At 31.2% G+C, this 25,759-nt stretch overlaps 1 protein-coding gene across 1 annotated transcript; it reads left to right on the top strand.

The window, feature by feature from the left end:
- The first annotated feature begins 2,310 nt into the window (after positions 1-2,310).
- LOC143236708 (cyclin-G1-like) lies at positions 2,311-24,866 on the top strand. Its single transcript, XM_076475127.1, has 7 exons — positions 2,311-2,449; positions 8,491-8,751; positions 14,349-14,486; positions 15,066-15,401; positions 19,129-19,233; positions 20,412-20,632; positions 22,260-24,866. The coding sequence occupies exons 2-7, from the start codon at positions 8,617-8,619 to the stop codon at positions 22,405-22,407; spliced, it is 1,083 nt and encodes a 360-aa protein (XP_076331242.1). The 5' UTR covers positions 2,311-2,449; positions 8,491-8,616; the 3' UTR covers positions 22,408-24,866.
- Positions 24,867-25,759: the final 893 nt, after the last annotated feature.

Here is a 25,759-nt window from a genome sequence, read left to right as displayed (position 1 = left end):
TCAGAGCTTCAACTTATTTTTTAACTGAAAAAGAAAATATTCTGATCTCGCCCGCTCGCCCCTATATTCGACCTTGATACCAATTTACTAGGTATATTTATGCAAATAACTTTTCTTTTACGACAAGCTTTATGTTTGCTCAAACGCCCTATGCTAATTTTCTACATTTCTTACTGCTCTCATGGTTATCTCCAGCCTCCCCGCCCTCTCGCTGATCTTAATGGACAGAATCACTCGAAATTAAGTGGTTATTTTAAGGAGTTCTTCCTCAATGATAAAGTAACAGTTGTCACTTGCTTCACATAATAGATAGCTTAGAGGTGTAAAAAACAGTTCTGACCTTCGAATCAGTACGACGAAGTACTAGTGGAAGACTCGCATATATCAATAGAACAATGCGTACTCAAGGTTGTTAGAAGTGTTTGAAGGACACAATTTTGAAAGACATTATCCCTAGGGATACAACAATCATGACATGAGTTAAAATCCTTCAACATTATTGTTCTCATTTTAGATAAGTGTTTATTAAAAATTAAATAAAAGCTTTGGTGCGGTGATAATCATTAAATTATTTCCAAACAGTCACATAAAAAATTACAAACATCATACGTATCTGATTATTACTGGTTTTATCAAATGTTATAATACACCTAGGACAGATAGATAATTGTATGTAGAACAATTTTTGTAAGGATAATTACAGTGGACGAATAAATGAAGTTTAACATGAGATCCACATTCAATTTAACAAAACATCTAAAATAGTTATGACACAGTTTCTTCATCGATTCTCAGTGAAAACCATTCAATTTTCCATTCGCAACACAGTGTTAGAAGTACAATCATAATGTGACTTATGTTTAAAAGCATACTACTCATCTCGAAGCTTTAACCACTTGACTATTTTGACAAATAATATAAACAGATAGTCAAATTTCAGCGTATAAACATTTTCTGCGTACGTCAGTGTGCATGTATATGAATTATACATTGATAATAAGAACCTGTTATATTATGTTAAAAAAAAACTGTTACAGCAAAACAAGCAAGACCAATGGAAGCATTCGTCATAGCATGAGACAAAACAAAGTTGTTAAACCGAGTGCATAATTTACCATCACTGCAGTGTATGCACAATCAAAACAGCAACAGTTTATCTACTACGTCTGTTGTGAATCTGCATCAAACATAATTGCATTATTTGAAAAACAGTCAGTGGCGGATTTAAAGTTGTATGGACCCAGAGGCTAATAAGTTTGGGGCTTTACAACCCAAGTAATTTTACATAGAATGAAATTATTAATGGGCCCCCCTTAAGACCATGAGTCGATCCCCCTTCTAGTCCCTACCTAAATACGGCCCTGAAAACGACTATGTAATGCTATGAATCCAAAATAATATCGTGTAACCGTAGAATTTGTACACCGACAGTTACAGATCCACATTTAAGGCAACTGCAGATTTGGAACTATGACAGCTTTGATCATATTCTGTCACTACTTTTGACAGGGCCTTTAATCTCTGAACATCTTAACTACTTTATAACACAAATTTGAGGAAATTTGTAACACTAACATCGTAATTTTGTTTTACTTTATACAGATTTATATTTCAAGGAGATACAACACTAACATTAATAAGTTCGCTAACACAAGTCAGTTGCAATAAATAAATTCATAAATAAATAAGTTTGTAAATGAATCTCGGACACTTGTCTTTAGATATTTTACCAGTTAATGAAGACTATTATAATAAACTATTTCAGATCCTGTAGTGTTCAGCAGATAGCGCTAAATTTGGTAATCAGTATTTACATCTTGTTGTTATTCGTAAAGAATCAAAAAGGTTGATAGATATGACTTAGGTGTTACGTTATTCTGATTGAACAGCAACCAAGAATGGAGAGCTAACAACAAATTCCAAGTGACTATTACTATGTTATTACGCAACATTTCAAGGAAGAATTCTATCATAATCTGCGTTCAATACCACCACCAACACAAAAATGATAAGTGTAATTCAAACACACCCTTAACGAAAAATTATTATAGAAGTTACTATCTACAGCAAAAATCTGCATGCCAAGTTTGTAACTAGTAACTAGTTTGTACGCATGTGCACAATGAGTAAAAATTACGTCAGCTCTCGTGACTACCAGCTCGTTGCATATTTTGTTTATTTGTCTATTTTATCAATAATATTGTGAAACAGTTATGTTCTTCTACAATTTAGATATGATTACTTAATTTCTTCTTAACTGCTAAGTATTATATTATTGGTGAAGTATATGGTTTTACAATAATGTTATTAATTATGCACTATATTTTGACGCAGTTATCTGTCGAATAACTCAACTATTGGTACCAGCGGAATGGGATTCTATGTTTAAGGTGACTTTATTGTCAAACTCGAACGTAGAGGACACAACAAGTAGGAATGAGATATTATCGTAAGTAGAATATTTAAGAAATAAACCTCGTCGATGTATTTTGTTTCTGTAATTAAGTGGACGGTATATGTTTTAATTACGTTTAAAGCCGTTTTGACTTTTTTTAAATTAAATGTTTAGTTTTTATTCCAAGATTTGGGTTGTACAATAGTCTTAACAGTTTGACAGCTGTGATTAAGGCCTAGGTTCTGGAGAGAAGCTGGTTGGTAAATTCAAAATATTTCTCAACGTCCAATCAGAATAAGAGATCCCTGCGCTTATTTCAAATCTCGAGTGTTGTAGAATTTAAAGTGAAAGGTTGCAAGAATTATTATTAATAGTACTACTATTATTGTAATGGGAGATATGTTCATCTTGCATAAAAATTGCTCTGAGTACTACTACTGCTTATAGTAGACATTATAGCTATCTGACTGGTAATGGGTGGGTAAAATAAAAAGGTATCAAAACTACTGTTTTTGGAATTTTTAAAGTTTTTATTGAATGTTTAGAAAGTATTAGCTATTGATAAACTCAATTCAAGCCTACAACTGAATCAGATTTCAAGGTAATACAAGAGTAGAAATGGGTAGAATAATGGCCATATCCATCTTCAAGTTACATCATGTCAAGAAACAGTGTTGTGATTTTACCCATACATTCCTACCTTGTTTCCTTAATGTTGGTGCTTTTATTCCCATTTCATAATTTTTTATTTAATATTATTTACACTTGTAAATTGTATTGATTCATCACACGATTTTATATAAATATAGTCAACTACAGAATCCTTAAGTCAAATGTAGGTCTAGAGAATTTATATAGTCAGTGCTTTTTCTGTTTATCTGATACAGCTGCAGGCTGATTGCAGTGTATGGCAGTAAGTAACTGTGCACCTACACATTATGTAAAAGCTGGTTGTTATTTTGCAATTCATAGATCATACTTGTAATCATACAATATGGCTATTAGTGTATTATGAGCTCATTAGTAGTGTTGTAAAATGATTGTTATCAAAGTTTTAAGTAAAACTGAGAAAAAATGTTTAAGCCAAGATAGCATAATTCAGTTATGTTCATTTAGATTTATACAAGGTGAAGCAGGAGAAATTTTTACCTTCCAAACAAAGTTAGTTAAGTCAGGTTAACAAATTTGAGGTTTTGTAAAAGTTGTTTTTACTCTACTTTGTTTGATACTCAGTAGTGTGTATAAATTGTTTATGGAGTTTCATTTACATGCTATTTACAGTCTGTTTGAAATTTTAATTTGTAATGCACATCTGGCCCATTTCTACCAACATACTTACGGATAACTCGGTGTGACATCTCACATTTTCAGGGTCAAAAGAATTATCAAACACATTCAGCACTTTCAGTCTGGACTCCTGATTGCAAAAGATGGAAGTAGTAACATTTACAAGTGACTGATCATCAAAACTTACTGATTAAATATCAGGATCATTAATGAACTACATTCAACTAATTGATTGATCTTGCTCAAAACGGATCTTATTTTCAAATTTTCTTTTAAAGACATGAAAGGTTGTCAATGAGATGTTCAAGATTATTAAGAGCATTACTAGTATTGTCATATTGTTTTCATATTAAATTATGATAATGGTAGAATAATGGGATATAAAGATAATTCTAGCAGTGTAGAAGTGTTTTGCTTAAACAGTTGTACTTTACTAGTAAAGCTAGTCAATAAATGTAATTTGTTAATAAATCAATAAGCTAATAAACAGATTATATTTGACTAATTTATTATTCCAAAGAAATGCCTTAATTTACAAATTACATTTTGATACTCAAAGATGACAGCACAGATAACCCTTTGTGTAGTTTTGTGTTTGACAAACAAAGACATTATTTCAATTCCTTGAATAGTTGGAATAGTCACAGATAGTACTACTAAGAAACCCTAATTTTGATAAGTTAGTTATTTTCATGAGTTGACACTGTTTAAGTTGAACAAATGAGTTAATTTTGCAACACAATCTTTACAGGGTCGGTCAAAATGACTGACTTGATAACCACAAGCAACCATGAAAGTGTACGTGTAACTTTTAATCTCACAAGTATATTTTCAACAAATTTGGATAACTTAGTAAATATGTCAAGCATTTTGTGTACATAAAAAAGCAAACAATATTTAAGTACGTTTACTGAAGATTTGTGGGTGAATTTAAGTAGTCAGTTTCATGCCACACTTACTAGGTTAAATGCAGAATCATTTTGTAAAAATAAATTTTTCATCTATAGTCTTTAAATTTCATATCTTACCATAAACCCACTAAATACATTTTTTTTCCTTTGTAAAACTAAATTTCATTTTCTCTATCCAAACACTATAGGCTTGGCCTATTTGACCGATCTTGTTCCCACACCAGAAAGTATGAAATAAATTTGAATTACACATTTTTTTCATTTTAGAATGTGCACAATGTATAAATTACATTTTTAACTTTAAAACTTAATAGTTTTTAGTGTCTTTTTTTAATTTAAAGTTGAAACTTACCTTCCAAGATTAGAGAAATAGCTATTCATTACATTGGACAACTGTGTGTGAAAAATGGATGTTCTTTTGCATTACATAACCACACTCATGCTTGGCATGTGATTATCAATTATCATAAATATTTTATTTATTTCATTTAAAATTATTTAAGTTTCTAATTTTTACATTTTAGCTATCTTTACCATGACAGATAAAAATTTATGTTAGAACAAGTGAGTTAGTAATACTGTATGAGCTCAGTTATGGATTGATCTCATATAAGGTGACCCCCATTTTGAGAAGAGAAGAGAAGAAAAAAAATCAAGTGCCTTAGCATCCTTTTTAAAGGTTGTCATATCAGTACTATAATTGAACTGCATGCAGCTGGATTAGTATTAGTGATGACCTTGAGTGAGTATCTGACACTTGTACATGCAAACTTGCATGTATGCAGTCAAATGCCATATGAATATTCAGGAATGTAGTAGGCTAGTGTAGGAAGAAGTAGCCTATGGTTGACTGCAATTATAAGGTGACTATGAAACTTGCAGCTTCATTATTAATCAGAAGTGTCACCTTATAATTGGATCAATACTTTGTGTGTGTGTGTGTGTATTTTGCACTTGTACACCCCAAAATAACATCAAAGCTTAGTCTTGATTCAAAGTTATAATAGGATCTCATTTTTTAACAATTTGAATATTCAGTTTTAAACATGAAATACTTTCATGCACATAAAATGTCTTAAAATAATTAAGATAGAAAGAAGGACTTAACATAATTCCCATACCTGGTTAAGTAGAACTCTAACAGTGGCAAGGAAAAAAATTATACTAAAATATTAAATTTCACTTAGTTCAAGACCTTTAGAAACCACAACTTTCTTCACTTTTTACTGGTTACAAGTCACAGAAAAATGTGGTGAATATATGACAATTTTTGAAAGCAAGATATGGTAAGTGGAGGTTTGGCAGTTTTATTGTCACAAAATGCTTAAGCAAACAATTTCAAACTTTAGGAAATCATACAACTGTAGTTTTTGGTACTTGTGTCTAAACTGTAATATATGTTTAACTGCTATATTGTTATGTATGTGAAAGTTTCTTAGCTGAATGCAGTAGAACAAACAAGTAGTAAATTCTGTCAAACCCTCATGAATGCTTTGCCCACTTTCTATATTTAGCCTTGAGCTTTGCACAAACTACATGTATTTACTAGACACATTTATAATCATTAGAAAGATCTAATTTTACACTGTGATCCAACAATAGTTATTTTGAAATTGGCATCAAGTTGTCATTACTAGATAGATGCAACTACTTATACTATTGTTGGCTGCTTTGTTCATGATAGAGCTATAGTTCTTTTAAACCTAAATATGGTATAGTTATTGAGACAATTAAGTTGTTTTCAGATTTTTCTTTTATACTTTAGTTGGGTATGCATTTTTTGTTTTAAAATTCATATTTTAAAGGTTTGGTAATTATCTAAATATATTGTAATGTAATCTTTTTACTCCACAAGTCTTAGAACACAAAACATGTACAAACTGATTTTTCCAGAGGCTACAGTTTTCCTGCAGGGAAAATTGCTAAAACCAAATGTTAAATTGTGTGTTGTGTATGTATATATATACAATGGATTTGAAACTTGAGTTATATTAAATAAAACCTATGGATTAACAATTTCAAAAAATTCAGCTTCATTACAGTTTGATATTAAAATATTTCGTGCCAGTGGTTTTAAAAATTGTAAAACTACATTCATTATTTTTCAAATCAAAAAAATTAAGTTTATAAAATAAACTTAACAGAAAATTTCTTGGAGAACAATCATAAAAGAACACCGTAGCAACAGTAAAAAACTACAGTAAACAGAGCAAATCAGGGATCATGTAGACATTTGTTGACCAGTTTGTTTTCCTGTCAGAAGACAAGATGAGACTGAACAGGCCACACATGTCAGGATTTAGTTTCCTTATAGATTTCTGACAGTTTGCTTCATTTACTGCAGATTTTGAGTATTCTTAAAGAATACAGGAAAGCACAAAATCATAAGTAAATTGTACAATAAAGGTAAGCAGTTTGAGTTGGTTCTTAAAAAACATTCACAATACATTCTATATTTCAAAGCTATAAATTTGAACAAATATCACATAAAAGAAATAATATTTACATGATCTGTAGAAATATTCCAAAACTTCATACAATTTCATCCCTTTTCACAGTTTAATAAAACAAACTATACAACAGATGTTTTGAATCAATATAGTTAAACAATGTGATCAAATCAGAACTAAAAACCTAAACCTTTGGGAAATCAGTCCAATAAAAATTAATTAAAATAACTTCAGTTAATACACAAAAATATAAAATCAATAAATAAAATACTTTAGATTGTGTTGAGTTCCATCACTGTTAATATTTTCAGAAATAACCAAAAGGCAACATATCTTATGGTTGTTTGTCCAACTCCTGAGATTCAAGGTAGTCCAAAATCCATATCATATGCAACACTAACAATGCAAAATAATGTTTAAGTGTAAAACTATCTAAATATACAATATAAGAACTATTCCAAGCACTGTAACATAATGAAATTATAAAAACTGGAACATACTATTTATAAAATGGGAAAACCGTGTTATTTGCTTATAGTTTTATATTGATACATCTTCGACCTAACCAATATATACACAAATCATACAAGTGTCATGTATTTGCATTCTGAACTATGGCACATTCATCAAGCAATTACAAGAGCTTTTACAACAAAAAATTTAGTAATTACAACAATAATCATAAAAGCTGTTTCACTCTGTTACAACTTTAGTCAGAGTAGACATAGTAGGTTTGAAAACTTAAATTAATGGATTACAAATGCCTGTGGAAAGAAAAGTAGACAACATTGCAACTTCTATACAGTCTTTCTTCAGATCTACACAAACAAAAGTACATTAAATGGTAAATGCCACTGATTTTTCAAGTTTTAAACTAGAGCCTTATACTATTATAATCTATAGTAGCACAGAAAATTAAATTTAGTTTATAATATTTATCAATAATGTACTGTAATTAAAAGTATTCAAACTTTCAGGTCCTTTTTTTTTTTTTTGTTTGTTACATTATCACTGTCAATTATGTCTCACTTCTGGCATATACTCTCCCCTTATGGTATCACAGGTTATTAGTAAAAGCAGTGTAGTAGTAAAAAATTATAGATGGATATGTTTCCACTATTGCATTTAATTTGGATTATGTGCAGTGGAATACAATTTTGCTGAAAATAATGGTTGTATGATGCATGACTTTATTAGTAAGAATATTTTTCTAAAGTTGATTTCTAATAGCATGATGTATGAGATAATTTTAATTGAAAAAAAGCAGCAGTACATATTAGTTTAGTCTACAGAAATGCATTATTGCTTTTATGAATGTTTGAAAATCAGTTATCTGCTAAGGCTATGACACGAAGTAATTTAACACTACAAATACTACGTAATTGTGATTTACAGTATTAAACTTTATTTTGTCCAAAGTGAAATAATTTTTTTTCATTTCATCTAGATTTTAAATTGTCTAAATATTAGAAAAGTGAGATTTTACCATAAAGAGTACCATGTACAGAAGATTGGTGTGAGAGTATGGCTTGTGAGGCACTTGAGAGGGTGGAAGGCCCAGAATCTCTAAGGAATGGAGTGGAAAGAGATGTGTGGAGGAGTGAAGATTTGTGGAAGAACAGTTGGACAGACATGGAGTTTATTAGACAAGATTCTGAAGGAGGATGAGCATGTTTGCCACCAGTCATGCAGGTTTCAGGCAGAAAAGGTTTGTGCATAAATTACAATATTTTGACAATCCTTTAGGTACATAAGTAAGCCATTTACTTGTTTGGCAAATCCATACAGTAGTTTCTTCATATGCTCAAGGTTGTTCAATATGTATTTTATAGAGAAAGCCCACAACTTGATACCTTACTTGTTCTTATATTATTTAAAGGTCTGTTGTAACAATGGAGTGCAAGTTTTATATGGTTAACCCCATTCACTTGGGGAACAGTGGGTTAAAGTGCACGTCACAAGCTTTTACCGAGTTGCATTCATAATTTCATTAAACAGCTTTATTATAAACATGTCAGTTAATTGGCATCAAAGCCTAGTTCCTGGTGCACGTTTTAAATACCAAGTTTGTCTTTTAGTTCAAAAGGAGTATGTGAAAATCTAAATCTTTACTTTTCTGTCATGTGTTTGGTTTGCACTCTAATCACTTTTGGTTCAGTCATACAGCTTCTTTAGTACTTAATTTGTTAACCACTATCAAAATGCCTATTGCCATAGAGCAACTACATAATGGAGTTTGAATATCCTGCTGGAAATCAGAATTGAGCACACATGATCAATAGACTAAGCCTAATCTGCATAGATGATGATCTCAGCTACTGATTCGTATCCAGCCTGACATAAGCTGCCACACAAAACATCTGTATAGTTAGTTGGAATTTGTTTAATTTTATGAGAAAATGGACCCAGTATGGTTGTGTTTCACTGTTTTCACACTTGAAAAGACAATTTAATTTTTGTAAGTTGATGATGTTTCTAAATCTGAATTACTTGATGATTTAATTCTGATATGACTGGAAAAAGTATATGCCTAAAGAGTTAGGCACAGATTAAATGTATTGACAAGAAAAATTAATTTGATAGTGAAAGATGATAGGTTAGAAGAAAACATTTGTTTTGTAAAGTCAGTATTTGAATGGTATTGGGATTTTTTTGTTTATAGCTTATTTATAAAGCCAGATAAAGTTTAGTAATGTATGGGGATTCTATTTTTGTACCTTTTTTTCTTTTTTTTTTTTTTAACATATTTGAAAGCTCCATGAATAATTGTTTGGTCTATCAACATATTGAGAAAAAAGGTAGGGTTATTAAAGCATGACATCAGAGTACAAGGAGCCTCAAACTGAAGTCAGTACTCAACTTCTTGTAAATAAAATTAAATCAAATGGGGAAAATTATAAACTTTAAGTTAGGTAGTTGTTGTTGTTTTTTTAAAAGAATTTTCCTCCTTGATCTAAAGGATAACAAGTTCTTAGTAATAATAATCACTTCCTTGAGAGTGTATTATTCATTCTTTGATTTTGAAGCCTTAGTTTTGTACATTTTTAGTTTAAATCTTAATATGATGCCACATCAAGTAATTTGCTTACTAATTGGTTGTATTTTTAACGTATCAGACACAAATACATTGTCCCCTCAAAAATAAGTGAGGCAAAAGCTGTGTATGCACAGCCCAAAGATTTTGTGTAAAAGTATATTCTATAATGAGTGGAAAATAACTTGCAAAATTTAAGATTTAATTTAAGACAAAAAAAATAAAGCAAATTTAAAAAAACTGTCATGAACGCTCACAAAATGCGCATTTTAGGTCACCTTATCCCTGCTGTCCCGGATAGTCACATGGCTGCCAAACATTCGCAATGATCTGACCATTGTGTCTGAGAGTAAAAATATGGGAAAGTCTCACGATCTATTTTAGTTTGGCTTCACGAGCAAGACTAATGAATCAGAAGACAATATTATGGAATTCTGAGTGAAAAAACCCAAGCTTGTTGATCCAAGCCCAAGTGTTAAAGCAAAATCTGTTACTGTTGGTACTGGCACTAAGCCTACTCGTCGTTTCCAGGATGAATGGAATAGAGGCCGACCATGGCTGGAGTATAATAATGCTACCGGACTTATGTTTTGCTCAATTTGTTGGGAATATGACCAAAGTAGTGGAAGGCAGAAGAACACCTTCATAACAGGATCTCCCAACCTGAGAGCAAGTTAAGGAGCATGAAAACAGTCATGCCCACAATCTAAGTTGTCAAGCTAAGACAGCAAAAGAAACACCTGATTTTACTCCCATGATGAAAGAATTGAGCGAACTTAACCAGACTGAGAAAGATCTTTTGCTTGTGCTGTTCAGGACTGCCCTTTATATGGCTTTGAATGCCAAACCATTCAGCGATCTTCAAGAGCTTCTGTTGCTGCAGGAGCACAACTTTGGTATGAACTTGACAGAACATTATGCCAATGACAAACAAGCAGTTATCTTTAAGAAATATATTGCAGAAACAATTAGAATTAATGTCAGATCTCGTCTGCACACCTCATTCTTTGGCATTATGACAGACGGCTCAACAGGCACTGCCAACATTAAGTAGGAGATAGTCTATGTAAGATACTTGGACAGTGACTGTTTCCCAGTAATCCACTTCTTGTGTCTGCAGTCAGTTGAGAGGGCTGATTCTGAAGACTTGCTACAGGCACTTAGTTCAGGTAAAGGTTTCTTAATTACTTTGGGATGAGAATTTTCTGGATTTATCCTGAATTCCTAATTAAGAAAAATTAAAATGTACATTTGTGTTTTAATTCAGGGTTACATAGTCATTCCATTATTAATCTACATCAGTGAAAACTCAAGCATTTTTCAATTGATTTAAACCAAGAAGAACCATGTATTTACCACTGACAGAATTGGAGCTTAACCTAGCACAACTAGCATAATAGATAATGGAGCAATTGAATTTTCCAAAGTACAAATTTACATTTTGTTGTTTTTTTTACAGAAAGTAACTAATATTGGATACTAATTTTTGTACTTGCAGCATTGTCCATATATGGCAAGTTTCCCAACTGGCTTCAATCAATTGTATGCCTGACAGCTGATGGGGCAGCTGTCAATTTTGGCACAAATAAAGGACTTGTCAACAGATTGAAGGTGCAAAAACCTTATTTATAGGGATCCACTGTGTTAGTCACAGATTGGAACTTCCAATTGAGAAGGCCATCAAGGACATCCCTTACCTTGACAGTTTCCAAACCTTTTTAGAAAACCTATGGAAGTATTATGACAACTCGCCACAGACTGGGCTGGCCTCAAAGAAGCTGGTAAAGCCAACAAAAGGGGCAGGAACCCAGTGAGTTGCCTACAAAGAGTTCACTCTGGAGTCAGTTTCTCATAACTGGCCAGCTTTAGCAGAGCATTTGTATCAAGTAAAGCTGCATGACAAAGGGGAATGTGAACAAAAAGCTGCAGGATTATACAGTACTTTGACAAGCCTTAAATTCATCCTGTACATGGACATACTCTTGGCAGTTCTGCCTGTTTTGATATCTCTTAGTCTCAAAATGCAAGACAATTCTGCTACTGTGGACATTGTTTCTGACAAACTCGCTGTTTGCAGAGAGAAGCTTGGCAATCTGAATCATCTTGAGAGATCCCAGAAAATTGTTAAAGAGCTCACAATATGTGAACAAACTGGCAAGTGGTTACTTAGAGGAAAGGTGATTACTATTAGTTGTCAGACAAGGGCTCAAAAAATGCCACAAAAGATTTGTGACTGAAGAAACTGCCATCTTCATAGCTAAAATTGTCTCATATCCGAATAAAATATTTGAAGAATTTCATAAGGATTTTATTCATGCCTTTCAAATCTTTGAACCAAGCAACTGGCCTAAAAGCAAGGAAGCATTGTCATCTTATGGCCATAATAAGCTCCAGACACTATTGGACCACTTTGCTCTGCTAGAAGCTAAGGGTTTCAACATTGCAGCTGATATTTGCCAAGCTGACTCACATGAGACACTGCTCAAAGCCACAAGATTTGCCAAATCAAGTGAGTCCCTGGCTAGTAGTGCAAGTGGATTGTGGGCCCACGTGTTAAGTCAAATTACTGTTGAAAATGGTAAACCTTTCCCTGGATCAACAGTGTTGGCCTTGGTATGCCTCATGCAGGTCATTTCCATGTCATCTGCTAAACCAGAACGTGGATTTTCCCAGATGGCAGTTATTAAGGATGACTGGTGGTCCGAACTAATAAATGATTCTCTTCATGACTTGATGACAATAAAATTAGCTAAGAATAAGACCTGTGATCTTGCAAGCACAGAATTACTGTGCAAGTCTGTAGAATCCTGGTGGAAGGACAATAAAAAAAACCAGACAGTTTGTGAGTCCACATAGAACTTGCACACGTAGAGACAATAGAGATACTGAATCTACATCAGCCGATGTCTTAGTGCTGGATGAGTAAATCTACCAGTTTGATTGATGTCATTTTTAATGGATACAAGGCTTGTTGCCACTTGCTTTGAAATAATGCTTCAGTACCATAAATAAAATAATTGTTTTATATAATAATTTTCTCCACTTGATTTCTTGTTTTGGGTAATGTCTGGTGAGAATTTTGAGGTGTCTTGCTAAAATTTCAAATGTCTGGTAAGTTTCACTGTCCAGCAGGACATGTGTCCTGCTGAAATTTTAGAATATTTCTACCCCTGGTATACATTGTGTGTTTTGGGACTATATATTGCTTATGAGAGAAATGATACCATTGATGACATTGATGTTATAAACTGTGGGTTTAGAGATGCACTTTGGTTATAAAACACATGCAATATTTCTTATTTCTGTTGCACAAGCAACACAGTTTAAAAATGCAGTCTATCAATGTAGGTTACCAGTATGTAATCAGAGTGGCTAAGGCTATCAGTTTGTCATATCAGTCAATAGTGGTTACTTGATATTGTCTTCACTTATCATATTCCTTTCATAGGTAATAAAATCCTAGTTGTTAGTGTGTATCCTGATTATTATTGTCCTAATCTTGTGCAAAATACAGAAAATGCACGCTTGAATTGTCGAAACTGCCCAACACCATGAAGCCCCAATGACTAGTGCAGGAAAAGTCATTATTGAAAAGATGAAGATGGAAACCTGTGGTGCAGACTTTACAGAACACTCTAGTTAACCTTTTTCATGCTTTAGTTGATGTTTACCAGCTTAAACAACCAGTTTTCTGTTCTTGCATCTTTCTGAATATGGGACTATATGCTGTATTTGGATCAAGAAAAATAAGATTTTATTACATGTAAATAATTAGCAGAGAATATTTCCTATGGATATTCTAAATTCTTATCAGATATTTCAGCCTGGTATGACAGTCATTTTTCTCATAACATCAGCTTCTTTTATTGCGGGCCTGCAATATAAAGCAAAAGTTATAGATAACACCTCAGAATGAATATATTGATGGAACGTGTATTGCCTTATAGAATTTCGTAACTTCAAATATTTTTGTCAATAAATATTTTATTTTGACTGTATTTGTTCTATTAGATGCATTGAATAGATACAATGAAATGTTAATCCAGTTTTAGGCAGTTACTTTTTGTATACTACTGAATCTGTGCATCCAAACTTCATTTTATGGAAGAAGTAACTATATTGTCTTTGCTATTTAGTATACTACCTGAGCTAGTCTTAACTGGTTTTAATACTCAGCATTTGTAGTTAAACTAGTTGGTCCCATATTTCTTTAACAGTCACACATAAAGTATATCTTTGCTTTTAGTATTATTTAGTGTTTCTATATGTAGGGAAAAGAACTGGTCACTGGGACTATGAGGGACAATGTGATTCAAGTTTTGAAGTGTCTTAAGGTTTGGTATGATCTTCCATTAAAGGTATTCATCATAACTGTTCAGACGATGGACCTGTTTCTTGAAAAAGTTAAGGTAGGAAATGATTTTGTTTGAATAAACAGCTATTCACTGTTATTATTCACAAGAGATTCAGCTTGGTTTTAAACACATGGGAAGAAATAGTCATGAAAATAATTAATGACTATAAATGAAAGCTTTATCAAGTTACAAGTATTTGTCTGTTTTGCAGTAGATTTTATTAACCTAACCTTTCAGATACCAGTTTTTTATTTTTGCTTTTCAAAATTGTTTAGTTACTACATGGCCTGAAGTTGTTTACTATTTGTTGTAGCCCTTGTTAATGTTTGGTGTGTTATGGTAGTTAGAACTTGATATGATCCATAATACATGTATTTATTTAAATATTTGCTAACTTGTCAAAAGTATACAATTAATAATACCTTTAGATATATGTTTTTGTTTCTCAGAGCATCAACTTAGGTTATTCATGTTCATATTACAGTTAAATTTCAATTATTTTGGTCTAATCATAAAGACATATCTGGTGTTTACCTTTCTACTTGTGTTATCAATATTTAAAGAATTTATGTTGGTGTGTAGTATAAGAAATGTAATTGTATCTCAATTTATGTACTTAAACTGAACTTTCAGGCTCAACCTAAGCATCTATCGTGTATTGCACTAAGCTGTTTGCACCTTTGTATGGGATGGGTGGAAGAAACTAGCAAGATACCTCCTTCAGAATTAATCAGGATCAGCCAAATTACTTGTAGCACGAGAGACTTGCAACGAATGGAAGGAATCATTATCCAGAAGCTAAACTGGAAACGGGAACCTCTGACATCTCTTGATTTCTTGGAGCTATTCTATGCACTATACTGCTGTGCTACTCAAATAACAAGCAAGGGAATTAGCACATTTTCACTAAAAGAATGTACTCAGAAACTTGAAGTAGTGGTATGCAACCATAAGAGTGTCTCTCTTAAGGTAAGTTATAAATTGTTAAAGTGAAAGAAAAACATTCTAACAATAAGATATACTTATTTGATAACTTTCTGCTTCTGAAAGACTTGGCAGCTAAGAACAGTATTAGCTAATTTATTCTTAACTTTAAACACCCCTTTGCCATGTAACTATAAAAGCTCTATCATATTACTCTCCTTTTTTGGAAGGCAAGGTACATTGTAACATAGTATATTGTGAAATTTGCATTATGTTAAGTTCTAACAACTGAAAGTATAATTAGAATGAAGTTCTGGTAGAAGATTGTAATGGATTTTACCAAATCATATTGGTTCCCTTCCAATCTGTTTTCAATAGTTAAATTTGATACTTTTATGTGTAATTGAAGCATTAACACTAGACAGTACAGTTTTTAAAATTTTGCAATGATTAGCATAAGTTGAACCAATTTATGACATCTAACTGTTTTTAATTTGGGCTAATCTGTTGGTGTAGGTTTGAGAGAAGTCTTTATTGCAAATTTAATTATAACTTCAATTATTTTAAATGCAATAAAAATTCAAAGTATATTCTCTAATCTTTACAGTTTTTTATGTTAAAATTATAACAATACTACACAATGACATCATGAATTTTACCATACATAATCGAAATTGGGTCAATTGTACATCATAATTTAGTAATATTCTTTTTTGTTTCTACTTTTGACTAGTGCAGTCTGCAAAGTTGATTTCAGGTGTTTGCTCTAATGTATGTACATTTACAAACAATGTATGTGCAGTAAGGTAGATTCTCCAAATGTTTTAAGTTTGCAATTTTCACTTGCCTATTTTTGGAAAGTGTTTAAAAAATGTCTGTACATCTTTCAAATGTTTTCTTGATGCAGGTCTGGTGTCATATAAGAAAAGTTAAAGCAGCATTTTGATTGAAAATATCACTGATCTGTATAAAAGCTCAAATTTTATAAATGCACTTTTGTATATCAATTCCATTACATTCATGAAAAAAAAGTTTGAATATTGGACAAAGTAATGGTATTCATATTAATGAAAATGCATTTACTTTGAATACGTAGCCATTCATGTTATTCTTGATGACGAGAAACTCACTTGAAATATATCAGAATGGTTGTTATAGGTATTAACACTATTATTGATAAGGAGAAAATAACTGGTACGGGTGTGTTGATGATACAACTGCTGGATTCGCATCTACAGAACACACACTTAGTTTTTTCAACCACGTTAACTTGATACATCCCAACATTAAGTTCACCTGTGAACAACGAAAAGCTAACCAAACAGCATTTCTTAACCTCAACATCACTAGAACTGATACATAATTCAAAACAGAAATCCACAAAAAAATCACTCATACTGGATTATACATTCCCTGGGACTCAGCACATGAAACAGAACAATAACTCAACTAAGAACCCAAATAAACACAGCCACAAAACTATGTTCACCTGATAAAATTAACGATGAAATCAACAAAATAAAACAACACTTTATCAACATCAATAAATTTCCTCAGAAAACTGGAAAAAATTATATGCAGATAACACCCAAAAACAAACAATAAATCCCAAGATACAACAAGCTACAAAAATTTATACTGCTGCATACCACATGTTCCTAACATCAGCAAAAAATCACCAACATTTAGAAAAACATAACAAAACACAACATTCCAGTAAACCCCAAATTTATTCAAAAACCAGGTACAAAACTAAAGTCCATACTAAGTAAAAACTACAATGCGATAACTTCCATGACTTGTATATTGGAAAAACAAGCAGGAACACGGAAAATGGATTCAAAACACCACCTTCACACGTTTTTGAACACTGCAAATCAAATAAACACAACCATAGAAAACACCCAGATATTAAGTTGGGAAAGAAATGTAAAATCAAAAAAGCCCTACTTATACAGCAACTAAAACTGAAATTAAACTAATATAAAGGAACACCTTTATACCTATACTAATTAATAACCTAACATTCACTTGCAATGCCCCCTACAGTCCTGTACTCGTTTATACTCTCATCCCTAAGATGTGTCCATCAACGGTCACATTCAAATTCTCTTTCTTAACCTGAAGATGACCTAAGAAGGTCAAAACTTTGTTCTGTCCTTATCAATAACAATGTTAATACCCATAACAACCATTCTGAGATACATTCATATTATTGACATTTTTTAATTATGCATAACTTGTGAGTATTCATAAAGCTGGGAAAGTCCATTTATGGTCTGTCACAATTTCTGTTTGGTTAAGAAACTCTTAAATCAACTTGTGTAGAGTCAAACCATTTATACTTTTTTTTATGGGACAGGCAACATTTTTTGAGGGCCATTGACTCCTATTTCACCACTAATTTTTAATTTTAAGCTGCCTCAGTTTTTGAATGCCCAAACCTGAAGTAGAAGTCTAATGTTATAGCTGGGAATTTAAAATTTTTAAAAAGTAATCATGTTTAGAGGAAACTCTTTAAATATTCAGAAATGCACAAATACCATAGTATTTTATATTAATACTTGTTAAACATTGCATTTCAAATACTAATGTCAAAGTTGCTTAGTGGTTACAGCTCTTGTGTGGATGTCTCTCATTCAAATCCCATACATGTTTGGTTATATAATATTTGTGAACGATTATATTTACAGCAAACTCTTACCACCATTATTGACTAAATTAAGAAGTTTGGACATTGGTTGATATTTGAATTTGAACATTTGTATGTTTACAACATCCACCTGCCTCTGTTTTTCATTTCACTTGAACACTTCTAACATCATCTGTGAAGTAAATTCTAAATCAGGATTCTGAATAAAGCTAACAATAGTTCAGAAACAGTTCAAGAAAGAGTATGTTGTCTAGTGAGAGAAGAAACTGTAGATAGACAACAAAATCTGGAAACATTTAGCAAAAATTATAACTAAAGTGGAGGGAAAGCTGTTGGCACTGTCAAATGAAGCTCCTGAAGTAAGAAAATGAAAAAACATTGATGCTAAACAACATGCAGATGATTCTGGCTTCCAATTTAACCCCTATTGTGAACAGGTACAGGTCATGAAATTTGAGTTTGAGAGTAATGGCAAGCAGGAAATGTTACTTAAGTCAAGGTGAAGTTCAAGAACGTGATATTCAGAGCCCCTTTGGTGCTTACAGATCAACAGTTTAGAAATATTTTGGGTTTCTTTTAATGAAAATGGTTTGACAAAAATGTGTATTAGCTGTACATGACAATCTTTAAATGTATGGGTGGACATAATAAATATCTCAATGCACATACTATGGCATGCAGAAGTTGATTTAAAGGAAGCATACAGATAACTAGCAAAAGAAACTATGTAAGAAAACATTTGTTAATGTATTTATTTTTTAACAGTGTGTGAATACTTTAAGTGCAAGCAAATGGTGTATTTTTTATTGGTAAATCAGTCTGCTTTTATTGACATGACTGTATTGATCTAAAAATGTAACAACTGTGTAACAACTATTTTGTGTATCATGTTATACAAATTTTGAGCTTAGTGTATTTTTCATCCTTAAACATGGGAAAGTCTTGTGAATTAACCAGTCAGATAAAAGTAAAATACATAGTTAGTGTTAGATATAACTACAGTTTTCCATGAAGCTTGAAATGTTTTCAGATGGTTTGATATTGTGTATAATTATTAAACATTTTATTGTGATTTTCCTCTCTCTCTATCTATCTATCTATCTATCTTTTACTATCTAGAGGAGTATTGTAGCTCTAGCTGTCCTAAGCAATGAGATAGAAAACCAAGAAGACAATACGTGGAATTGGAAGGCTTTTATAGCAGACCTTCGAACATACTGTAAGGTATATATGGTTTCATGACTGCAAAGTGCATTAATAAATGTAGGTTATACTTTATTGAAATTAAAAGAGAGGAATGTACTTGAGGTGATTACAAATATAATGTACTTCACCATAGAAATTAAATGAATAAGCAATGACATGACTAAGACATTTGACAACATTTTACAAAATAAACCTGTGTAACAGACATAATCTTTCAAAACATCACATAAAACTAATCTGTTAATACTTGTGCAGTTGTTGTACTTCTAATGATTTTGAATTCCAAAAAATTATCTCAAATTTTTTTTGTCCTGAAAATATTGGATTTTTTTTTCAAGTAATGATTCTGGAAGAGTACTGAAATGTCATTAGAAAATGTCCCTCATGAGATAATCATTTTTTGATATTTTAAGTTCTTTATGCAAGGAACAAAGAAGTCATAATATCAAAAAGTTCATAATCAAAATTTATTTGAAGTTGTATAAACAAAATAATATGTTTAGTTTTTGAAATTTAAATGTGGTTATTAGAATCTGATTTGCTTATATTTTGAATGTTCCATTGTGTATCTTGAGAGTATTTGAATCCTACTGATTGGGAGTGTTTGAGGCACAAAAATGTAAGTTTAGTCCAGTATGGCAGTTTCTAGTCTTGGAAACTTGCGTTGGTCTCCTGGAGAGATCAGGATTTTTCTGTAATATCTATACTAATATCCTCAGATTTTTTTTTCAAAGCTTTTAATCACAGAAATTTCATACATGTTAACAGAATGGCTACTAGATTTAAGCCATTGTAAACCTTTATTTTTCCTTTATCATTCCATATCGTTTGCGTGTTTGTAGTAATGAAAAATTAAAATCCCTCCAGTTAATTTTATTAACCATTAAATAGAAGTTGAAAATGATCACTAGTACAATTTCTTTTTTCAAAACTTTAAAAATTTGAGACTAGAAGTACATCTTGTTACTCTTTTAGACCTACCAGTTATTTAAAATGCTCTATTTAGAAAAGTGTATTTTAAATGGATGTAATAAGAAACCTTAAGATCTGTGATTCTTAGTACCCTACATCTCTAACAAACAAGTAAATATTAGAATGTATTTATATTGAGTTTATCTCCAATGTGTGTGTATTGAAATTATGTAGAAACTAAGATTGTATTAATTTTTAAAGTCTTAGTTTGTTTGAAATTACAGATAAAACAAAAAGAAATGAAAGCTGTAAATGCAACTGTAAAAAGAATACTGTCTATCTATAATCAACAATGCTGTTTGCCTGATCCATTAAGACAAAGACTTTCCTGGAAGTTGTCTGTACGTACTGTGAGACACCTGAGATTATTTAATCGCTGGCGGTTTAGTCAGTTGGCTCCTATTTGTGAGCATCAGCCACTTTCATCTGGAACTGACTTTTCAAAGTGAGTTGAATAATAATTTATATACAACTCAGCAATGGTATTACTTGTTAATTGAAGAGAGCCACAGTTGCCTCTAAAAACACACATGCAAAGAAATGTTTGCCATGCTAGTTATGTCTGTTATGTCACAAGGCACAGCAATAAGTAATTGCTCAAAGTAACTTTGTAGTTACTCATAAATGGACACACCACTCTTGCTGTAAGTAGTTGAACCTGATGTTTTTTGTAAATACTAAAGCATGTATACTTCACACACATGTATATATGTTTCATGTGCCAGATATTTCATTAACAATAATTGGATTGACTGGGAATCTGTACTACTGGAACTTATCAACTGTCAACGAATCCAATTTCAAGACAAAAAATCTTTTAAGTATAATTGTTATTTCACAGATGCTTTAATATCATTCTCAATATATTTTGCAGGTGTATAAGTAGTTGTGAGAAAAGATTCACTACCAGAAGAGACTTGAGTTTAAAAATAATTTACAAGTGGAAAGTATTAAAAAATGTAGTTAGTACAACCCTCTAAGAATTTCCAGAAAATATTGAGAAATTATTCATTTATTCAGCTTGAAATAATTGTGTGTGCTTCTACAAGATAACCTGTTAACAAAGTATTTGTTACAGTAAGATTTTCTTTTTTAAATTGAGTAATTTTAACAATTAAGTTTTATTTCATCATAACTTTTGCCTGTAGTACCAACTAAACACATGGATACAGCAAAAGTGGGGTTTTTTACTCTTATTTCAATAAAATCTAACATATAAGCCCATAACGTATATCTTATTTTGTGGTACAGCTCTTCCATGTCTTGTGTTGTTTTTTTTAACTCTTCTGTAGTGTTAATTGTATCCCCAATCATGCCAAGTTTGATCCTGTGTGTATGTGTTGGTGTCAAAATACAAATATAATGGATTTTTACAGTTATTCAAAATCTCTATCATTACACTTGAAATCAAAATGTAGTCAATGAAAAACTTGTAAGATTTAATTTCTTTGTTCAAAAGTAAATGAAACTTTCTCAGTACGAACTCGTGTATATGAAATAAGTCTGTGCTGTAAGTTGTTCAGCTTATGTTTTATTACTTCAACCAAATATGTTAACAGTGCCTAACCAATTACAGACTTTAACTTCACATTTATAGTATATAATTAGAACCTCTCACCTTGATTTGTTGTAATATATTGATATATTCAGCAAACTTACCAGATAATACCTCTCCCTCTAGCTGTATTTTTTACCACAATGTTCGCGTCATGTACTCATGAAGAATAATGAAGCATCAGTGTTTATATCTACAGAGTTTTAAAATGTGGGTGATGCACATTAATAAAGTATGGTAAACTACAAATAATTTAGGGTTGGTCTATACAAAAAGAATAGGTTGTTGGCTGACATGAAATGGTTTAATGCGAGATGATCACTATGAATAGAAGAGTTTAACTCTTAATAAAACATTTAAATTTTTAGTTATGGCTTGTACTTAAGTTTTAATTGATCACCAAATAAAATATATTGGTAATGTAATTTGGAATAAAGTACTTATATAACTTTTTCATAAATAAGGTAAATGATTTTTACAGTTATTGATAATTTCACTTTAAACTTTTCTCTTGTAGTTCCACTGATAAAGAGGAAAATGAAGCAGCAACACCTGGTGTTACAACCCAAAATGTGTGGCAAAGTTGTTCACTTCCAGGAAGTGAAAGCTGTTCTACCTCTTGTGTGGTTCCCATTGCAAACCGGTTCCTTGTTCATGCTGGATAAATGATGTACCACAAATTGTTTTATGAATATTAAAATAATTTTGTTGTTTATTTTAAACAGAGTATGAGCTTGTTTTTGTTAATTTCATTAGTCTGCAGATCATCTGATTGCTTTGATTGTTACTTTGGAATTATATATTTATGACAAAGAAATCTGAAATAAATTTTAATCTAAGCAGTTTGATAGCTTTTACATAAATTGTTGCATACATGCATATATACTCTTAGTCATTTTCATGGCTTTTAATAAAAAAAGTCGTTTTTTTTTATTCTTCCTATATGAAAATGAAACCTGATTTTATTTTTATGCTACTTAAAATGTTTTATACTAAATGTAACAATATTGTAAAGTTTCATTATGTTAATATTGTACAGTTTTTATTATAAATAACTTCAATTTAAAAATTCTTGAAACTTAGACATTTATATTTTGTTTTACTCTTTAGAAACACCTACGTTTTAAGTAGTTCTCATGACAGGTTGTTATAAAAACAATTTTCCCCCACATTCCTCTGAAATTTGGTGTGTAATATTATTGTTGTAGTAATATTCTTGAGTGAAATTTGTCATGTATTTTATATGAAAGTCCTTGCCCAGTAGCTTAATTTAATAACTAGTATTTTAGCATGCCAGACTTGTTTACTAAAGGTTTAATATATATATTGGTTTCATTTTTAGTATTCAGTAGCTATAAATAGACTGAATTTTATTTAAGTATGCAGCTTTATATTGAGAATTGTGAACTGATAAATTACATTTAATAACTACCAGTATTAATGCATGTACTCAAAATTGTAACTATAGAAAACAAAATACACTATGTTGCTGAATGATCATTTTGACATTTGTAGAGCATAATTTTTAGTGTCACAATATTGAGTGGGAAATATACAAGTTCTGCAAGATTTTTCATTTGTTTGAATGGATTTTGTATTCATATGCAATTCTAAAGTTTAAGAAATACACATTTGTATTCTCTTGACAATTAATTTGACCCTGTAATGGTTAAAGCAGACTGCTTGGTACTGTACAGTGTGCTTGATGTAAAAAATAAGTGGGAATTACCCCTGAGGGGTTACAGAAAGGAGGCTGTGAAGATATCGATGTTTTAGTTACAAGGGTACACTTTAGTAGCAGTTTACTAAAGGTGTGTGTGTTAGGTTTATTGTTTAGTCCTATTTTTAATATTTAATGCACATACAGTGAAGTATTTGTGCCAGTGTAAACAATTAGAGCTTTAACATAGCTATTTCTAATTACTTAGCAAGAAATAAAGATTTTACCAAAGTGGTGCCACAAGTTGTAACAGTATTGTGCATGATGGAATTTTCCTTGAACAGAGTAACTATTTTTTTTGTTTAAATCCGTTTTTTTTCCCCCACAGCAGACAAAATTTTCATTCATAAATTCAGTTGGAAAAACAGAGCAGAACTATATGATCAATTTGATAAAGGCTATCAAACTTGTTACATGTGAAAAATAGTTTTAAAAACATGCCGTTCTTTTTTATAAAAAGAAACGTTTTTAAAACTTTATCCACTGCTTCACTTGTGTATAGCAACACGTTTTCAATTGTGAATGTTGTACATTTGTTTAATGTTTAGGTTTTACTATGTTTATTTTAAGCTGTTCCTAAAAACTGTTGCTTGTAAGAGTTGCTATCATTTGAACTGTGTTGTAAAGAAGGTTGAACTTTCTCTGACATTGTTGTTCATGGCAGTTGCCTGAATGTATTTAGTAACATTGCTTGTAAATGCACATTTAGTATTAGTTTGTAATGGTGTTTGGATATTTTCAGTTTCTAACTCTTTTTCCAGATTCATTATTTTTCTTGTTTAACTTGTATAAAACAAATTACTTTTTTCTTGTTTATAGTCATGTAAAGTTTAAACGTGCTGTACAGTATAGACAAGAACTTGTTTGTTTGTTTTTTGTGTGATTTAGAATACTTTGTGTTTCTTATGTACACTAACCAGGTTTAAATATTATAAAAGTCTAAGTTTTATCTGTATGTTAATATATCATCATATTTGTGAAACATATTAATGATTTTAGTTAAATTAAGTGAAAACTAATGGCTTATTTACTTTAGTTTTTGAGCATAATTTGGAACATAACACTTAATACATGTTCTAGCTATTGCAGTGATTGAGTTGCTGTGTTTTCTTTTATCTCTAAACCCAAATTATTACACGAAGGGAATGATGTAAATTGATATAAATACCAATTTTGGAATGTTTTTAATATATTCATGTAACAAGGTTAGGATATAGAAGACTGAGAATCAGTTCTCTGTTTAGGATTTGTGTGAAAGACTTGTATACGTAAGATTATTTTCATTTCTTCCTCAATAGTGAATTATTTTCACTGAACAAAATTATTAATAATTTGTAGCCTTAAATCAATAACAACAAACTATCCAGTTCTTAAAAAGTGTAATAAAACAGAAAATAACATGTTGGACGTTGTGGCATTTGTTTACTTGAGAAATCCTTTCTTGCCTGAAATGTTAATCACTTTATAATATTTTGCCTTTTTACAACCCATAGTGGAGGTACTTTTGGGCCATAAACCTATCTGTGACCTAGTAAGTAAAGTTGCCCAGTAGATAAAAAGCTATAAAAATGAAATGTGTCAAAAAAATCCCCTTCATTTTGATTGCGTACTAATTGCATGATATTCCAGTTTGAAACTTTTTGGCATTGCATCAAAACTATATCAGTTTTGAAATAACTTTAATTGCTTCATTTGACAAGTTTCTCGTAAGTATGTTGCAAATCACTTTGACTTATCAATATTCTCGTAGGCCTATTTTGAAAGAACTTCTGCCATCAATATCCATATTCTGTAATTTACATGTAACATTTTTTTTTTTTTTACGGCAAATCGTTTCCGTTGATTAAATATGCAGATGTGCACAAATTACACTGATTTAAAGATAAGTATCATGACACACAGTTGTGTATTGTATAACCAAAATGACCTGCGGGGCAGTGTTGTTAACAATAGTTGTAACATATGATTTATCTCGGACGTTATGTTATGCACCTTACGTATTACGATTTCAGATAGTTGGAAATTTTTATTTAAATTGAATTTCGATATACATCAAATTTATTATATTTGCCATTGATACACTTTTCTTTAACACATTTTAATATACAGACAACAATACAATTTATAATATTGGTTATTACGAATAGCTATTACAAAATTTATCTACAAGAGTTCTATAAATAATACTGGTGTTATATCTGGTCTTGAATTGAATATTTTATCGACGGTGTACGATGAACGAATTAATTTTGAGTTGGTATTGTTACACTTAGTAACTAGACAGCTAGCTCGCTATT

The sequence above is a fragment of the Tachypleus tridentatus genome, chromosome 13 (genome assembly GCF_004210375.1).
Source record: "Tachypleus tridentatus isolate NWPU-2018 chromosome 13, ASM421037v1, whole genome shotgun sequence".
In the NCBI taxonomy this organism is placed as follows: Eukaryota; Metazoa; Arthropoda; class Merostomata; order Xiphosura; family Limulidae; genus Tachypleus; species Tachypleus tridentatus.
This window is presented reverse-complemented; position numbering and strand designations above follow the sequence as displayed.

What these genes read in the sequence shown, in the direction of transcription:
- LOC143236708 (XM_076475127.1), top strand. Translation starts at nt 8,617, where the DNA reads ATGGAGTGGAAAGAGATGTGTGGAGGAGTGAAGATTTGTGGAAGAACA. An exon ending in GCAGGTTTCAGGCAGAAAAG is followed by an intron (nt 8,752 to 14,348) that starts GTTTGTGCATAA and finishes TTCTATATGTAG; the next exon opens with GGAAAAGAACTGGTCACTGG. An exon ending in ACCTTCGAACATACTGTAAG is followed by an intron (nt 19,234 to 20,411) that starts GTATATATGGTT and finishes TTGAAATTACAG; the next exon opens with ATAAAACAAAAAGAAATGAA.